The sequence below is a fragment of the Mastomys coucha genome, unplaced genomic scaffold (assembly GCF_008632895.1).
Source record: "Mastomys coucha isolate ucsf_1 unplaced genomic scaffold, UCSF_Mcou_1 pScaffold18, whole genome shotgun sequence".
NCBI lineage: Eukaryota > Metazoa > Chordata > Mammalia > Rodentia > Muridae > Mastomys > Mastomys coucha.
Window position 1 is genome coordinate 98,610,753 of NW_022196900.1, and position 13,805 is coordinate 98,624,557.

At 46.8% G+C, this 13,805-nt stretch overlaps 1 protein-coding gene across 2 annotated transcripts in view; it reads right to left on the bottom strand.

Moving 5' to 3' along the window:
- Positions 1-10,678: 10,678 nt before the first annotated feature.
- Tmem51 (transmembrane protein 51) overlaps positions 10,679-13,805 on the bottom strand; it is a 51,080-nt gene continuing 47,953 nt past the window's right edge. For both annotated transcript variants that reach the window (XM_031379364.1, XM_031379363.1), the window contains exon 3: positions 10,679-11,771. In XM_031379364.1, the coding sequence (XP_031235224.1) occupies positions 11,363-11,771 (409 nt within the window). In that variant the 3' untranslated portion in view covers positions 10,679-11,362. The remainder of the gene's footprint in view (positions 11,772-13,805) is intronic.

The window sequence follows — 13,805 nt, forward strand, 5'->3', positions numbered from 1 at the left end:
CTCTCTCTCTCTCTCTCGCAGGCCAGCCTCATACCCCTGCCGCCATGACGTCCTGATGTGACGCCATGATGGGCTGTATGATTCTGGAACCACAAGTCAGCACCAACCCTTTCTCTCTAAGTTGCCTTTTGTCGGAGCGCGTTCCATCCATCATCCATCACAACAGAAAAGGAACAACGCAGTCCGGTAGAGCCTCTCAGCCTGGATTCCGCTGACCCTGGAGGCTTCAGTGTTTCCAGAAGCCTAGACTCAGCCATCCTATTGCTGAGTATTTTCCAGCCAGGCTGTGTGATTCAACATCCCACCCTGGTTACAAAAATGCCTGGTTTGGGTTTGTGTGAGAGATAGGGATGTGGTGGCCATTTCCTACATACGGGTATCATAGTGCTTCCGGCTTTTAAAAAAAGATTTGTTTATTTACTACATGTAAGTACACTGTAGCTGTTTTTAGACACACCAGAAGAGGACATATAATCTCATTACAGATGGTTGTGAGCCACCATGTCGTTGCTGGAATTTGAACTCAGGACCTTCAGAAGAGCAGTCTTAACCACTGAGCCATCTCTCCAGCCCCAGCTTTGTTCTTTTAAAACTTTATTTATCTTGTTTAGTTAGTTGTGTGCATTTGTGCATGGGTCCGTGCGTGCGCGCGTGTGCGTCCCCCCACCTTATGCTTGTGCATGTATTCCACAGTACACATACGAAGATTAGAAGATAACTTTTGGGACTTGGTTCTCTTTCCACCGTGTAGGCCCTGGGGAACAAACATAGACAGGTGGTCAGGCTTGGCAGCAAGTGCCTTTCCTCTCTGAGCCAGCTTGCCAGCCCTATACTTTGGATTTATTGATAAAGAATATACTCTAAGAAGCAGATCTAGCACAGAAGTTCAGAAGCTGTCCTTGCATGCTAAACTATGTGTGAATATGTGAGTGGGCGTGAATGTATATGCATATGTGTGTGCATTTGTATGCATATGTGTGTTTTGTTTGTGTTTCAGTGAAAAAGGCCATTTTTTGGGCTGGAGAGATGGCTCAGTGGTTAAGAGTGCCAGCTGCTCTTCTAAAGGTCGTGAGTTCAAATCCCAGCAACCAAATGGTGGCTCACAACCATCCGCAATGAGATCTGACCCCTTCTTCTGGGGTGTCTGAAGATAGCTACAGTGTACTTACCTATAATAAATAAATAAATATTAAAAAAAAAAAAAAAGAAAAAGGCCATTTTTACAGAAATCTGTGAAAACTGTCCTGTCTGTAGATAGCTGGGGTAGTCTGGACATTTTAAAGTATTGATGTTTCCCATCCATGGACCTCCCTGGGGGGAGGTGCGGGGGTCTATCCACCGTCTGCTCTCTCAGCTCCTTGTTCATTGGCATTTTGTAAAATTCACCACAGGAGTCGTTCACTTCCTGGGTGACATTGCCTTCTAGGTGTTTTATCTTGCTCTTTTGAACGGAATCCTTTTCTTGACTTCTCTCAGTATTTTGTTGGTGGTATAAGAAGGAGCTGCTGGGTTGTGCAGACTCGCATCCCGAAATTGCAGTGGCTGCCGCCGCCGCCATCATCATCATCATCATCATCATCATCATCATCATCATCATCATCATCATCATCATCATCACTTGAGATAAGGTCTCCTGGTGTGCTCTGCACAGCTTTTGGGATTGGCCTGACTGGGATGACAAGGGATACACAGACACACATACAGAAAACCTAGGATGAAGTGGGCTGTGCCCTCTGATGGAAGTGAACCACCAACAGCCACAGAAATTCGGAGGGTTTACAGGAACACAGCTGAATGGAGGAGGCAGATTTACCGGATGCAGCTGAATGGGACTGGCGTAGCTAGTCTCAGTAGGAGGGCTTTGTGAGGGAGGAACTCAGCTGTAAACCTCTCAGAGGAGGGAGCTCTGGTTGAGTTTCAGCTAAAGGTCAATCATTTGTAACATCCCTGCGTGGAAGTTTTTGCTATGCCCTGGACCTCACCTGGGGAAACAGATCTGAGGCATGCACTCCTTACCATGTTGTGGTTATGTCAACAACACACATCCCCTCAGCCTTTCATCTGCTCCTTACACATTCATTCAGGGCTTCCTCCACTTGCTATAGTCTCGTGTAGCCTTGAGCAGGCTATACAGACCATAATTGTTTGCCACAGTTGGCCTTCTGCCTACCTAGCCCACCTAGGTGGAGTCTTCCGACTTAGGTGGGGGTCTTCCGACCTAGGTGGGGGTCTTCCGACCTAGGTGGGGGTCTTCCGACCTAGGTGGGGGTCTTCCGACCTAGGTGGGGGTCTTCCGCCTTGCCTCACCAAGTTTCCTGCAGGAGCACACTGCCTGATGAGCTTGCTTGGCAACCTTGTCCAGCAGAAACAAAGCGACACAATCCAGCTGAACCAGAGGATGGGTCGCAGAGCCGAAAATTAATCTTTAAGCCTTGATCAGAAAACCTTTGTCTTGGCTTCATCCTTCTCTTGCCCGCCCGTCCTTTTTCATTGCCAGCCCCCCTGTCTGGGACCCAGTTCTCCATGGTGGCTGGACAGCTACAATCCACTCCCTTGTCTCGTTTATGAGATGCTAGGACTGAGCCCGGGCTTCAAAGTGTGCTAGACAAGTAAGGTGTGCACTGAACTACCCCTCAACCCTAGTTAGTCCACTTAAAACATTCTTTCTCGCATTTATTTATTGTGTGTTGGGATAGGGTGGGCAGAGCAGTGTGCAGAGGTGGTGCGGAGGTCAGAAGGTAGCTTGTAGCAGCTGTTAAGGCTTCCCTGCCCTTACATAGCTTTCAGGGATCGAACTCAGGTTAGCAGGCTTGGCAGCAAGCACCTGCTGAACCATCTTGCCAACCCAGTTATTTTGTTATTAATGAGACCAAAGTTGGTAAGTGGGATCAGTGATGGCAGATTGATGTATCTATGCTAAAAGCCCTCATCAACTGTTTTTTTTTCCTTTAATAACTTTGTCTTAATTTTAAATTGTGGTGAAACACACACAATGTAACATATCCTGCTTCTTGTGTTTTAAGATTTATTTTGGGCTGGAGAGATGGCTCAGCAGCTAAGAGTGCCAAACCTGTTGTTCTTCCAGAGGTCCCGAGTTCAATTCCCAGCAACCACATGGTGGCTCACAACCATGAGTTATGTGTCCTTTTCTGGCATGCAAGTGTACATGCAGATAGAGCACTCATATGCATAAAATAAATAGATTTTTTTTCAAGGCAGGATTTCTCTGTCTCGAGGAACTCAGAAATCCGCCTGCCTCTGCCTCCCAGGTGCTGAGATTAAAGGTGTGCGCCACCACCGCCTGGCAAATCTTTAAAAAAATTATTTTTATAACTTTTAATCACTTGTGTGCATATGCATGTGCATGCATGCTTGCATACATGTGTGTATGCACGTATATGTGCACACATGAGTGTGTGTGTGTGTTTGTAGGTGCATACAGATGAGTGCAGATTCCCATGGAAACAAGAGGGTGTTGGATGCTGTGAAGCTGAAGTTACAAGCAGGTTGGGAGTCACCTAACGATGGGTGCTGAGAACTGAACTTGAGTCCTTCGGAGGAGCAATAAGCGCTCTTTACCATTGAGCCATCTCTCCAGCCTCTGCCTTACCCACTAAAGCACACATCTTACAAGTGTTAAATGTCCTTGTACGCTGTGGGGAAGCCTATTGCCTTGTAGAACTGAAACCATATCCCTTTAATTCTTCTCCCTTCTCCCCAGGCTCAGCCCTGGCTTTCACTTTCTGCTTCTACAAATTTGGCTCCTGTTTGTCCCTCATATAAACATGTGTCTCTGTGCCTATCTTTAAAATTTATTTGTGTGGGATGTGTCAGGCAGCATATGTGTGTGCTGTGTGCACATATGTGTACAAGAGGCTAGACTAGGGCATTTGGTGTCTTCTATTGCTTGCCACTGTATTGCCTTGAGACAGTGCCTCTCACTGAACAGGAAAGTCTGTTTTAGTTAGGGTGTTCTCTGGCCAGTGAGCCCTGGTGATCAGCTGTCCCCACTGCCCCAGTGCTGTGGTTACAGGTATGTGGAGCATGCCTGGCTTTTTACATGGGTGATGAAGGTTTGAATTCAGGTCCTCACACTTAAAGATCAAGCTCGAACTGAGCACAGGCAAGCAAGCCAGCAAGCAGGAATTTGCCTCCCCTCTGGTCTCGACTGTGGGTATGAAGTGCCTATCTGTGTGAGTATCTGTTCCTTGCATATTAAGCACCACTGAGCCATATATCTCCCAGCCCTTTTTGTCTGTGTTCACTTGGCATAGAAGTCCTCAAGGTCATCATGGCATAGAAAAGTGTTTTAAGGTAGGTAATGCTCCATGGTACCTTTGCCTAGTCATTCACCCATCCATTTTCTGTAATGACAATTCCTTTGTTGAATGTTAACTAGAGCTTTTCTATAAAGAGTTTATCACAAAATACAATTTGTAACACGACTTAGAATTATCTGGTAGCAGTCTTCATGAGGGATTGTGTATACTGGCTTAGCCTGTAGGCAAGCTCATAGGGTGTCTTATTAAGTTAACTGATGTGGAAAGACCCCGCCCACTGTGGGCAGCACCATTCCCTAGGCAAGGGACCTGAGTTTTATGAGGCTGAAGAAATTGAGCTGAGCACAAGCAAGCCAGCCAGCATACACACATTCACCTCTCTTTTGTCTTGATTATGGGTGTGACATACTGTCTGCTTCAATATCTGTTCCTCCTAGACTTCCCAAGACAATAGGCAGTAACTTGGAATTGTAAGCTGAAATAAAAAGTTGTGTTCTTTTCAAGATATTTTATCACAGCCACAAAAATGAAACAGGAACAACTATGTAGCTGTGCTTTACCCATGGAAACCACCACGAAGTCTTCTACTCCTCCCAGGGTGCCTCTCCCAGGGTTCCATGGGAACCCTGTGGGGGCGTTTCCTGTGTCCTTCGTTTTCCCAGGTGGAAGCCACTGAGTATTTATCAATAACTGCTGACATTTGCTTAGCGTGCTGTGCCCTGTAGGCCTAGATCTTTATCTCTGTTCTACTTTCCTGGACAAGGAAGTTGGGCAAGATGAACTCTAGAACCTTCCTACTCCAGGCCCTGCCCTCAGGATCGCCTTTATTTTATCCAAGGCGTCTACCCTTTGGCTTACTCCTTTGATTTTCTGTCTTGTGACCTAGAGTCATTTGCAAAATTGCATTGTATAAACATGGAAATTACCACTTAGTTAGAGTCACTCCCCCGACTCCCTAATTTTTCCCTGTGGTTTTCAATTCAAGAGTATTTTCCTCAATCCAGGTGACATTTGACAATATCTGCAATATCTGCAAGCATTTTTGACTAGCACATGAATTAGTCATATTTCTGCTGCTGTGATACAATGCCTGAGGCAATCAACTTAAATGAAAAAAAGTTTACTTAGGTTTATCCAGAGGTGTTGGTCCATGACTGGTTTTCTTTTTTTTCTTTCTTTCTTTTTTTTTTTTTTTTTTTTTTTTTTTTTTTTTGGTTTTTTGAGACAGGGTTTCTCTGTTTAGTCCTGGTTGTCCTGGAACTCACTCTGTAGACCAAGCTGGCCTTGAACTCAGAAATCTGCCTGCCTCCGCCACCCCAGTACTGGGATTAAAGGCGTGTATCATCACTGGCTGGCCATGACTATCGATCTGGTTGCTTTGGAGCCTGTAGTAACACAGGTCATCATGTGGGATCATGTGGTAGGGGAGGGCTGCTCATATCAGGTGACCAGGAAGCAAAGAGAGAGAGGAGAGAGGGTTGGGGTCTCAATCTCTGTCAAAAGCATATCTCTTGTATTAAATTTTTTCCTTTACTGTGGCAAAAATACCTGATAGAGACCACTTGGTAGGAAGGAAGGAAGGAAAGAAGGAAGGAAGGAAGGAAAGAGGGAGGGAAGGAAGGAAGGGTTTATTCTGGCTCATATTTTGAGGGCTGGCTCATTCCATCGTGCTGGGGACAGCTCGGCAGCAGGAATGTGAGCTGATTGGTCACAGGCATCCGTGGTCAGGAAGCAGAGAGGCCAATGGTGATGCTCAGCTCACTCTTTCTTTTTTATTCAATCTGGCATCCCAGCCTAGGGGATGGCATCCCAGCCTAGGGGATGGTGCCGCCCACATTCAGGGTGGGTCTTCCTACCTTGATTAGCTTACTCTGACTTACTTATAGACATGCCCCTAGATGGTTTTAGATTCTGTCAAGTTGGCAATCAACATTATCTGTCATAGTGGATATAACTTCTAAGAACCTACTGCTAGTGACCTACTTCTTCCAGCCAGGTCCCTCTTTCAAAGGCTTCACCTCTTTCAAAGGCCAAGGACCTAGTATTTAAAACATAAACCTATGGGGGATGTTTTAGATTCAAACCATGACACCCTAGTAACCTGAAGTCCTTCAGCTAGGCCCCAACTTTTTAAAGCATCCACCATCTTCCAGTGGTACCACAGGCTGCTGGCCAAGCCTTTTCATAAGCCTTTGGGGACAACTCTGATCCAAATAATAACAAGCCACTTGGGAGGTGCTCTCGGCATCCCATGAGTAGATACCGAGGTGCTGGCAGTCCTTTAGTCAGCGTCACCCAACCCCGACTGTGACAAGGTCGATGGGAGACAAGCAGTGGAGATAAAATTGCATTGTGTACTCAATGAAAGGATGTGTGAAAAATGGGCTCATCTGGGGCTGGGCTTGGGGGGGTGACTCAATGGGAAGATCACTCACTCAGCATGCACTGGACTGGATCCCCTGCACAGCATAAACTGGGCAAGGTGGCATTCTTACCTCTGTAACCTCAGAAGCAGGTAGATCAGAAGTTCAAGGTCACCCTAAACTACCTAGCAAGTTCAAGGCCAGCCTGGGATATATGAGACTCTATCTCAGAGGGAAGAAATGTGCATGTCTAAGTATTCCAGTCTCCACAAAGTAGACCCGTGGGACAGCCTGCCTTTGGCATATTTATGGAACACAGCCATTGACGTTCCTCCACAGTCTCTACTTCGGTCTTATTTCTGGCCCTGACTTAGCCTCTTGAGACCTTTCTATTATTGGCCTAAGGAAAAGATTAATGGACAATTTTTATTGCTTTTAGCAAATGGAAACATTTTAAGTCAGAATTTTTTTTTTTTTAACTTGGAAAAGAAACATAAAAATCAAGTCTTAAAATTTGTGGTTCCAGTTGTGGTTTGCTTTGTGGTGTTTTGATTGGTGAAATGAATGTTTTTAATTGACCTAGAATTATCTTTAAAAGTGATCTGTTATTGTGTGTGTGCATGATGTACATGGGTGAGGGAACATGCCACAGCTTGCATAGAGAGGTCAGAGGTCATAAGACAACCTCTGTGGATGCTGGGTATGCTGTCAACTTGACATATGCTAGATTCATCAAGTGGGAAGGAACTCCAAATTGAGAAAATGCCCCCATAAGATCAGGTAGTAGACAAGCCTGTGGGGCATTTTCTTAATTAGTGATCGATCCTTATGGGTGGTGCCATCCCTAGGCTGGTGGTCCTGGGTTCTATAAGAAAGCAGGCTGGGCAAGCCATGGGGAGCAAGCCAGAAACCAGTGTTCCTCCATGGCCCCTGCATCAGTTTGCCCTGTTGAGTTCCTGTCCTGACTTCCTTCAGTGATGGACTATAATGTGAACGGGTAAGCCAGATTAACCCTTTCCTCCCCGGCTTGGCTCCTGGTCATGGTGTTTCGTCACAGCAATAGAAACCCTAACTAAGACACTAGGAATTGAACCCCTTTATAATCTGAGCCATCTCCCCAACACTGTATTTCTGTTAAACCTTTTTTAGCACATTTATTCATTTATTTAATGTGCACACACATGGGTGTGATGCTTGCTGCGGCCATCATGTGGAGGTGAGAGGACAATGTGCAAGTCAGGACAGAACTCAGGTCATCAAGCTTGTGCTACAGTACTTTTACCTGCTGGGCCATCTTGTCTACCTCAGCATTACCTCTAAAGTCACTAAAGGTTGTCTTCCTGCCACAGTGTCTCCTCTAAAACCTGTCTTTCAGTAACCCTTTCTCTGCTGCCTTTGTGCGGATGGACTCTGATGTCAAACTGAATTTATTATCCAGAAATACTCACATGGTGTGCTTGTACAAAGAACAACAAAAAAAAAGAAGCCAAACCAAACCAAACCAAACCAAACCAAAAAAACATCAACAGAATAACTTTTGGACTAGTCCTTGGGATCTGATTTTTTTGTTTTTGTTTTTGTTTTTCGAGACAAGGTTTCTCTGTGTAGCCCTGGCTGTCCTGGAACTCACTCTGTAGACCAGGCTGGCCTTGAACTCAGAAATCCACCTGTCTCTGCCTCCCAAATGCTGGGATTAAAGTTATGCACCACCACTGCCCAGCGGGATCTGACTTTTAAAACAAACAAGAAATTTATCAGAAATAAGACATTTCAGCTCTTGATCTCCATCATTTAATTTTGAAGGAAGCACAAAATTCGATGTCGTGGCTACATTTACGTACTAGCTTATATCAAATCCTCCCGAATTTCCATGCAAACACTATCTATCCACATGGCTTATTGGATTTTACTTGAGAAGTAAGTTTCGGTCTCTGCAGTGTATCATTTTCCTCACAGTTTTCTGCTGGGCACTGTCGTCGAGGGTACATTCATATATGACAGCCCAAGGACAGGTACTGAGAACATTGCCTGCTTGTGAAGCTCCACACAGTTTCTGAATTCTCCACAGCACACAGGCTTATCTTGTGGCACCACATGGTCTTATCTGAAGTTTTCTTCCTTTCTTCTTCCTGAGAAGATTTATAACCCAGAAAAGCCATGCAATGATTTCTGCTTCCAATATTGTATTCTGGTCATTTTATTTTGCTCCATGTACTCTGTTGGCTTCAAGTATGCTGTTAAACAATCTACACATTCCCAGAGTGTCTTTGCCTTGGTAGGCACAATTGACTGTTATCTTTGCTATATCTTTTATAGAATGTTAATAAATTCCAGGTTATTACAACTTTGTAAAGTTCTCTTAAAGTCAAGCTAGGGACAGATGTAGATAGGAGAAAGGGACCAGAGGTGTATTCCTATAATGTCACAGAAAATTATATTTTAAGTCTAGAATGGGGGAGGAATAGGAAAATAGGCTTTGTAAAAGTTACCCCCTCCCTGTTTTTTAGAGACACACTTTTTTAAGACTTAAGTGACACACTCAGGCTGATCTCTAAGGGTGAGAGGTTATTTCCTTTTAAAAGAATACTTCTTTTTGTTTATTATTTTGCTTGTGGTGTGTGTAGGCACACGAATGCCATAGTATATATGTAGATACCCAAAGGGCAACCTACAGGAATGAACTTCTTCATTCCAGCATGAAGCAGACAAAATGGCTGATGATGGGACCTCGGAGATTAAGATCTCCAGGGGACCATCATGGGAGCCGAGGTGAGGGAGGGAAGCAGGGGAGGATGTCTTCAGAGAGGATGAAGCTGACTGCAGAAGGAAGCTGCCGCTGGTGAGCTGAGGGTCCTCAGTTCTTGTCCCTGGGGGAGTCGGGAGTTCCATAAAAGATGCTGTGGCCTCCCGCAGTGTGCCTGACAATCTGAGTTTAATCCCTGTGAGTGACACAGCAGAGAAGGAGAGAACTGACTTTTATAAGTTATCCTTTTACTTCCACAGGTTCACCATGGCGTACACGCACGCACGCATGCACGCACAGACTCTGTTTATACACGTTCTGGTTTTGGAGATGGGAGGCGGGGGTCTCGTAGCTCAGGCTAGCCCGGAACTCACAGATGATGGGGTGACAGTGAATTCCTGATCCTCCTGCTCCCAACTCCTAAGTGCTGAGATTACTAATGGAGACGGAACTCAGGGCTTCCTGCACGTGAGGGAAGCCCTCTACCAGCTGAGTCACTTCCCTAGCTCAGACTTTCACACTAACTTGTACCTTTTAACGTCATCCCATCTTGCTTGGGGCTAAACCTGTAATTTGCCTTCTAGCTTCCTGAGACATTCAGAGCCCAGAACACTTTCTCTCCCCAGAAACCAAGGAGCGGGCGGGACTCCCCAGCAGGCTGCTCCCTACAGAAATCCTTTGGACTCAGGTCTCTGTCCCAGGCTTTCCTCCGGGGCCAAGATCTGAATGCAGAGATCTGAATGCTCTGCCCCCCTTCCTTAATAGTCTATGGTCACTGGGGTACTTCATGGTGGTATGTACTGCACAGTAGACACTGTCCCCTCCCAGAGGGGACATACCTATCTCCAGTCAGTTCTGGGGATAGGTGACAGACTGAGCTCCTTCTGAGGCGGCTTGGGCCTGGGAGTGAGACACTGCTCTAGGTTTCCAGGGCCTTCTATGTGGCCTGTGGGTTGACAAGGGCAGCCTGGAGTCTGCTTCCAAGTGATCCGTGTTCTTTTACCAAGTTTCTCAGCAGAGAGCGAAAGTAAGAACTCAGATTCTGGAGTCAGAGGGTCTGAGCTGAGAGCTACTTGTGAGTGGTGAAATCTGGGGTGCTTTAGCTAACCTAAGGCTGTGAGCTAACCCACAGAGTAACGAGAGAACCGGGCTTGTACAGAACCGAGTACAGGTAACATGGGGTAACACAGCTGGCGCTTGCTTAGAACCATCCCCCACCCCATGAATTACGTGTTCGTGTTGACTAGCTGTTATTATTAATATCCATGCTAAAATGACTCAACGGTCAGGTGTGCTACATATAAAACACTTTATTATAAAATACCCACTTGCATGGCGTTTGAGAAGGCATGGAGCAGCGACTCCTCTCTTGCCTTTCGTTACCCACAGGAAACCAGTGTACCGAATCAGACAATCATCTTCTGTATCTAATGCTGACGGTCATCAGGCCTTAGACCATCAAAGAACCAGCAGCACCAGGGGTCCCTAGGGACCTCCCCCACAGCTCACCCCCACACGGCCACCATTTTATTCATGAGACAGTCCCAGGCTGAGCCATTTTCTCCACTGGTTCAAGGCCCCAGTGAAGAAAGCAAGCACAAAAAACTCAGTTTCTTTTTGAAACACAGCAACTGTGGTCGAAGCGAAAGGAGAGGACCTTGGTCTAAACGAGTCACTAGGGATCCTGTCCCAGCTCAGGAGAGGGGTGTGTGGGCAATGATCCAGAGTGGGAGAGGAAGATGCCGGGGACGCCAAGGCCACACCCCTCGCTATGGTTCAGAGCATCACAAACTCCCAGCATCCTTTTGGCTCCCCTACTCTGCCGGGCTCTATGAACCGTTCTTAGTAACTCCCTCTACCCACAATGCCCATCACAGTGGCTAAGTGTGCCTTGGCCCTTCGACTGAGGCTGAAGTGGCTTTGGCGAAGTCTGATGGTGTGGAGGGTGAGACAGGAGGGAGTGTAGTCAGAGTCCTTCAGTCGGGTGGCCGGGCATCAGGGGCCTTTGCCTGGACCTCATCATACTGCGGGGGAGGAGTCAAAGGCTCGATAGATGGAGGGGGAACGTTCTTGTCCGGGAGGGTGATCCTGAAGTCTTTCAGGTGAAGCTTTTCGGATTTAATCCTTCGAACTTTGAGTGGCTTCAGGCGTTTGGCCAGCTTGGAGTTTTGCCTGTCAGGAGCATGCCCTGGGCTAGTCTCTGTCTCGGCCCTGGTGCTGGTGGGGGTTGCCTCGTCTAGTCCAGTTAGCGACTCATAGGAGGGAAGAGAGATGCTCAGCCTTGGGTTCTGCTCCTGTTCCCTGGATTCTGGGTAGCCCGTGTTCATCACTTCCTCGTAGCTCGGTACATAGTACCGCGAGGAGGCCTCCTCCTCCTCCTCCTGGCTGTGGGATGATAAAGACAGAGTGTCAGCACACACTCAGGGCACTGAAAGTCCACAAAAGGTAGACTCGGGATTGCATTTGAATACTAGGTTCACACATACCAACTCTGCAAACCAACACAAAGGCTCTAGGATTAATCTGTAAGCGTCTTAGCATAGAGGAACCAATAAATATAGAACCAATTTTCCACTGCCAGCCTCACCATAAGTAAGGCCTTTCATTATGCCCGTTTTACAGATGAGGAAACAAATACATCAAGGTTGTGATGGTTAATGTGATTGTCAACTTGACAGGGCTCTAGAAGCACCTAAGAGAGAAGCCCTTGGGCCTGTCCATGAGGGGTTTCTAGACTGGGTTAATTGAGGTGGAAAGACCCATCTAAATGTGGCTGGCCCCATTATATGGGCTGGGATCCTGGACTGAATAAAAAGGAAAAACTGAGCTGAGCACCGGCATCCATCTCTGTTCCCACCACATCTCTTCCCAGGTAGGATAGTTTGTGCCGTCAACTCTGAGCCCAAACCAACCCTTCCCTCCTTAAGTGGCCTTTGTCAGGTATTGACAAACAAAACTAATAGAAAAGATCAAGCCACTCGGTCACAGATTCAGGGAATGGAACTCACTGAACTACTACTGGACTACACACAGTTGTTTGGGTGTGAACCTGGCTGCAGTCCTTTCATACTTCATAACATACTGGACAGAATATTTATCTCAACGATGAGCCAGGTCCTTTGGCCAAAGGTGTGGTACTTGAAACAGCTGTGGATGTTAAGGGAGATGGGTGTCCCCAAGTAGAGAAGGAACACCCAAGCGATAACATCAACATCTCCCTCACCTTGGTCTTTACTTCTTAACGGCCCCACTTCCAAGGAACTCACTTGTACCCATGGCAGCAGGGGTGAGAATTCTGGGTAACTGATTCTCCTCTTTCCTGTTATTTCCCATGTTTTCTAGACTAAGTGTGTGTGCGTGCTGGCTAATTCTGCGTGATGATGGTAGAAGGGCAGAAGACCTCCCAGAGGAGACCCTCGGCTGAATCCAGGGTCTCAGGGTCCTGACCATGGCAGGCCTCCACAGAACAAAGGTGTCTGGGAGGAGTTCCGCCCTTGTTCTGACTCACTGTGGGACTGGGGCGGCTCAGTCTTCTCACGCCCTGGGCCGGGGTTCCCTGCATCTCAGGTTCTTGAGCTAAGGCTAAATGATACCCGAGGGAAGCCTCCCTGGCTTCCAGCTTGCAGACAGGGGACGAGGAGACTCCCTGACATCCCAAAACCCATGCTCTAATTCCTCATTCTAGGTTGCTCTCACTCTTTTGAAGACAAGGTTTCAAGTGGCCTTAAGTTAGCTTTGAGCTCCCTATGTAGTAGAGGATGACCTTGAACTTCGAGCCTCTTGCCTCTGAGTCCAGAGTCTTGGCTTACAAGTTTGCATCACCAGTGTATGTGGTGCTGGGACTGAACCCGGGACCTATGGCATGTTAGATGAACACTCTACCAACTGAGCCACATCCCCCAGATTCTCCTCTACTTAATCACAGATACAGTCATGTGCCCCTTTATGCTATCACATTTGGCTCAATAGGGGACAGCACATGGGGTTCTGGTACATGGGCTATGTGACTTGGTGACACTGTAGATGTCTCAGTTCGTAGAAAGTCACTGACCCCACATGTCTCAGAATGTGGCCCTGTCATTCAGCAGCAGGTAGCTGGCTCTGCTTTTTGGACTAACAGTAATATAGCAAATATTCTCTCTTTTTCCCTCTTTTCTGTGGTGGAGATGGGACCCAGGGCCTCACTCAAGGAAGACAAGTGTCCTACCAGTGTGGTACATCCCTAGTCTGCATGGGTGTTTTCATGGTCAGAAAATGAGACCAGGGTATGGTTTAATCCTAGTATTGGCAAGGAAGAGGCAGGTGGATCTCTGTGAGTCTGAGGCCATCCTGATATGCACAGCAAGTTCCAGGCTAGTCATGGCTACATTAGTATCTGAGAGAGAGAGAGAGAGAGAGAGAGAGAGAGAGAGAGAGAGA